Source organism: Nicotiana sylvestris, chromosome 1, assembly GCF_000393655.2.
Source record: "Nicotiana sylvestris chromosome 1, ASM39365v2, whole genome shotgun sequence".
Taxonomy (NCBI): Eukaryota; Viridiplantae; Streptophyta; class Magnoliopsida; order Solanales; family Solanaceae; genus Nicotiana; species Nicotiana sylvestris.
The window spans coordinates 70,701,045-70,705,119 of record NC_091057.1 but is presented as its reverse complement, the minus strand read 5'-3'; the positions used below and the strand labels follow the sequence as shown (position 1 = coordinate 70,705,119).

Below are 4,075 nucleotides of genomic sequence, written 5' to 3'. Positions count from 1 at the left end.
TTGCCAACCAATTCCATTGTTCTTATTCCCCATCAGTGAATTGTTGTACGTGGTGCCTTTATGCGGTCCGTTCAGGCTCTTGATGGGCTTGAACCCTTTTACCATAGTAGGTCGTGTAGCTAGGCTCTACCTCACCCTTGGCCAATTCCTGTACTTGAGTTTATAGCTCCAAAAACCTACTTTGATGCCAAATCTGGCGAACCTTTTCTTTCGGAAATGCAGCTTTTGGACCTAGTTCAATGACTTGTCCAGCTGGCGTAGAACCCTGTGTGGAGCATACGGCTGAATACTCTGAAGACCCATTAACAAAAGAAAGCACACTCCGGCCGACATAAAGATAACTTTGTTGACCGGGAGCCAACAGAATGTCCAGTCAATTTTGCTTGCAGTCAAGGAAATCAAATGTGCAAACCATGCCTTTGTACCTTTTAGAAACTCATGACCATTCACCCAGTTTTCGTGCTCTTCAATGCAGTTAAGACCAGTCAGACCATAATTCATGTACCCCGGACGACGACAAAGATGTTCTTCCATCCAGAGTTGTAAAAACATGTTACAACCTTCAAAAAACTTTCCCCTAGCTCGACAAACAGTTAAAGCTCGGTAAATGTCTGCCATGACCATTGGTATAATAGTGCCATTAGCCTTTTTGATCATGAAGTCAGCCACTCCTACGAGCCCCAACTCTATATGTCCATCACTCCTTGGACAGATTAGGATGCCTAAGAATGTCACTACAAAGGCTAGTCCCCGACGTACTTCCCATTTGCCTTTATTCCCTTGATGACTTAAACCGGTATCTGGAGCCTCAAAACCGTTGGCATCCCCATAATGGCGGTATAGAAAGTAGAATGTACAAAATCCTTTAGCCAAATTTCCATCTTTGACTTCCCGACTAATACTCAGAAGGTCCAGAAACTTGTGAGGAGTTACAGCTCTTGGTGCCACTAGGTATCGGCTCCTGAGATTCCCATTAAGGCCAGCATAGGCCGCTATCCCCTCAAGTGTAAGGGTTAACTCAAAATTAGAGAAATGGAACACATTATGCATCGGGTCCCAAAACGGTATCAGAGCTTCAATTATGTCCACCCTTGGTTTAATCTTCAAGAGACCAGTGAGCCCGCCTAAAGCTTTTATCGCATCACCTCTGATGACCTCCCCCAGGTTATTCCACCATATATGGAGTCCTATCGGGATTTCCTCTACAACTTTGAAAGGTTCATTTTCAATAGTGCTCATCTTGCACATTTATTTAAAGTGATTGGTTAAAAACCCATGCTTTATTTTGACCCAAAAAAGAAGATTATTATTTTTTGCCAAATTGCGACTCAAACAAAGCACCTTTACAAATACGACCCTTCAGCACTTCAGGAAGGAAGAATTTAGGGCTGTATTTGCTAATTGGCCAAATATTTGAAAAAAGACCATAGGTGGCCATTCTTGCAAAAACAACCTTCCGGTGCCCTATCGGGACTTTTCTGGCTATTTAGATAAAAACGACATCACCTAACTTTATTTATGACACAAATGACAATATTTCATATTTTTGGGTTACTTTTTCAAAAATGGGGTTGGACCCGATGAGGGTTGCCTATGTATCCCACATCCAATGAGAATCAAACTTGCGTAGTTCGGGAATTTTGACGCAACAGAAAAACATGAAGTATTTCAATTTTCCTTTTTTCTCTTTCTTTTTCAAAATTTCAGCGCAGTTTCAGTATATTTTGTACACCAGATTTTTTAAAAACGGGCAATTATCTCTCTCATATCTCAATTTGGTTTATTCTAACTTTTTCCCCTTATTTTAGAGACCGGTAACATGCAATCCGAAGCAAATAAGAGTACAAGTAGCAAGTAACATGCATCAGGATGGTCTTTTTATTTCGGGTACACCTGTCCTAGACGGACCCAACCCCTGTGTTGAGTCCCAAAAGTCAAATGCACGTGATACAAACAAGCGTTCATACTAGGGATCTGACATGAGGCTATGTTATTCTAGGTTTAAAACCTGGGTGTATTATTCTAGACCTGGCTTACCCGAGTGGACAGCTTGAGCCGGGAGGGGGGCAGCATACCGAGAATACAGAAGCTTCACTGGCTTTGCAACTTGTCCGAACGTCATTCTAAAATTGGGATATGACTCTAACAGAAAAGAAGTCACACGAAGTGCACACTTCCCAAATGATTTAGAAGACTCAAAGAGAATAAGGGTTTCGTAACAGTTTATATACAGTCCAAACAATATCAAAGCGGTAAAAAGCGACCTTTAACACATTAGCTCGATATGTAAAAATAAGATAATAAATAAAGCCAAGTATAACAGTTATTCTAAGCTCGAATTCTTGAACCCTGAACCAAAAGTTCTGGGTTATGATCCCCAACAGAGTCGCCAGAGCTGTCATACCTCCTTTTTTACACCCTAGGGGGATATAAGGGAGTTTTTCCAATTAAAGTGACATTATTTGAAATGGGATTATTTTATTTATTTTTCAGAGTCGTCACTTGGGATATTTATTATGGTGTCCCAAGTCACCGGTTAATTTTTTAAAATCCCAAATCAAGGAAAATCGACTTTATTTAAAAGTTTGTGAAACCAGAAATTCTAGGTAAGAAATTCTATTAACCCGAGAGAAGGTGTTAGGCATTCCCGGATCCCGTGGTTCTAGCACGGTCGCTTAACTATTAATAATTGTCCTAATTATCTGATTTATTACATGTTTTCAACCTATTGTGCATTTTTAACTTTATAACCGCTTTTAATTATTTTGACTACTTTTTAGGATTTATGAAATTATTTCTTGAACAAGATACGATTGTCGTACACTTGCCGTTTTGGAACATACCGCAAACCATGCTACATGAAATGCACCCGCGATTCACGGCATGTTTATTTTATTATTGTTTAAAGTTGATATGATCGGGTCACATGAAATGCACGCCCAAATTTTGGAGATAGACATCATAACTATGTCACGAAAACCATACCCGTAGTCCATATAGTTTATTAATCGCACCTAAAGCAAACTACGAATGTTCATATTTAAAACTAATTCGAAGTTCAATATAAGGCCACTAATTTTATATGCTTGGGGTAGATATGTTAGCCTTTAATTATTTTTTGGAGAGGATTGGGCTAGCAGCAAGCCCACCACCTGTCTAAAGAAAATTTGCAAGAAAAAGAAGGCTGGTGCTAACTGGGCTCGAAATTGAGCCCAAGTATGAAAACAAAGAAGGATGGAAACAAGGGGGCCTGTTTTTTTGATTTGGCAGCCTTATTTGGCCATTACCAAGCCCAATTATTTTTTAAAAAACGAACTTCAGCATTAAAGCTTGCTGAGGCTTAATTCATCCCAATTTACGCATAGCCAAACATTTGCACCAATCTGTAAAAAAATGATGTGCTAAACATCTAACATGATGTGCCTTAACTCGTTATCATGCATTTAGTAATAATAAAATAAGATTAACCCTTAAACAATTCATAGATCACTTTAAACTCAAATATACAATCATTTTAATAGTGCTGAAATTAGTGACAATTTAAGTTAATGTACTTAGCAACCAAACACTGCATTTTTTCGAACATGCATAATATACTAGTCAATATTTTTTAACATACAGCCAAATAAACTACTGGAGCTATTTACCAACTTGAAATCCTGAATCAGTACATGAAAAGACGATCAAATTCGAACATTCACACATAAAATTTCCCACTAAACTACTGGCTATAAAGTAGATCCAAAACACGTTGTATAAAGCTGAAAAAACTAGACAGCTAAATAACTTAGGAGAAAAACATGTAAAAGAAAACTGAAATTAAATATTTTTAAGCTAAACTATTTAGACTGAAATTCAACACATGTTTGGACGTCAAAATCCAAAGGAGATACCATGACCAACATGACATCTCACATATATTAACAACAAATGAGCTCAAAACAGCATCAATCACCCTGAGCTCTTGAACAATACACAAAAAGATAAACTATTTTTAATCATTCAAACATGAGGGCCATAACTAAATCATAGACTAGAATAGTAGATTCATGGCTTGAACAAAAGCTAAAAAAAA

At 38.0% G+C, this 4,075-nt stretch overlaps 1 protein-coding gene across 1 annotated transcript; it reads right to left on the bottom strand.

Annotated features, from left to right (window-relative positions):
• Positions 1 to 231: 231 nt before the first annotated feature.
• Positions 232 to 1,248, bottom strand: LOC138871085 (uncharacterized). Its single transcript, XM_070148940.1, has one exon. It carries the CDS (start codon positions 1,246 to 1,248, stop codon positions 232 to 234), a length of 1,017 nt encoding a protein of 338 aa, XP_070005041.1.
• Positions 1,249 to 4,075: the final 2,827 nt, after the last annotated feature.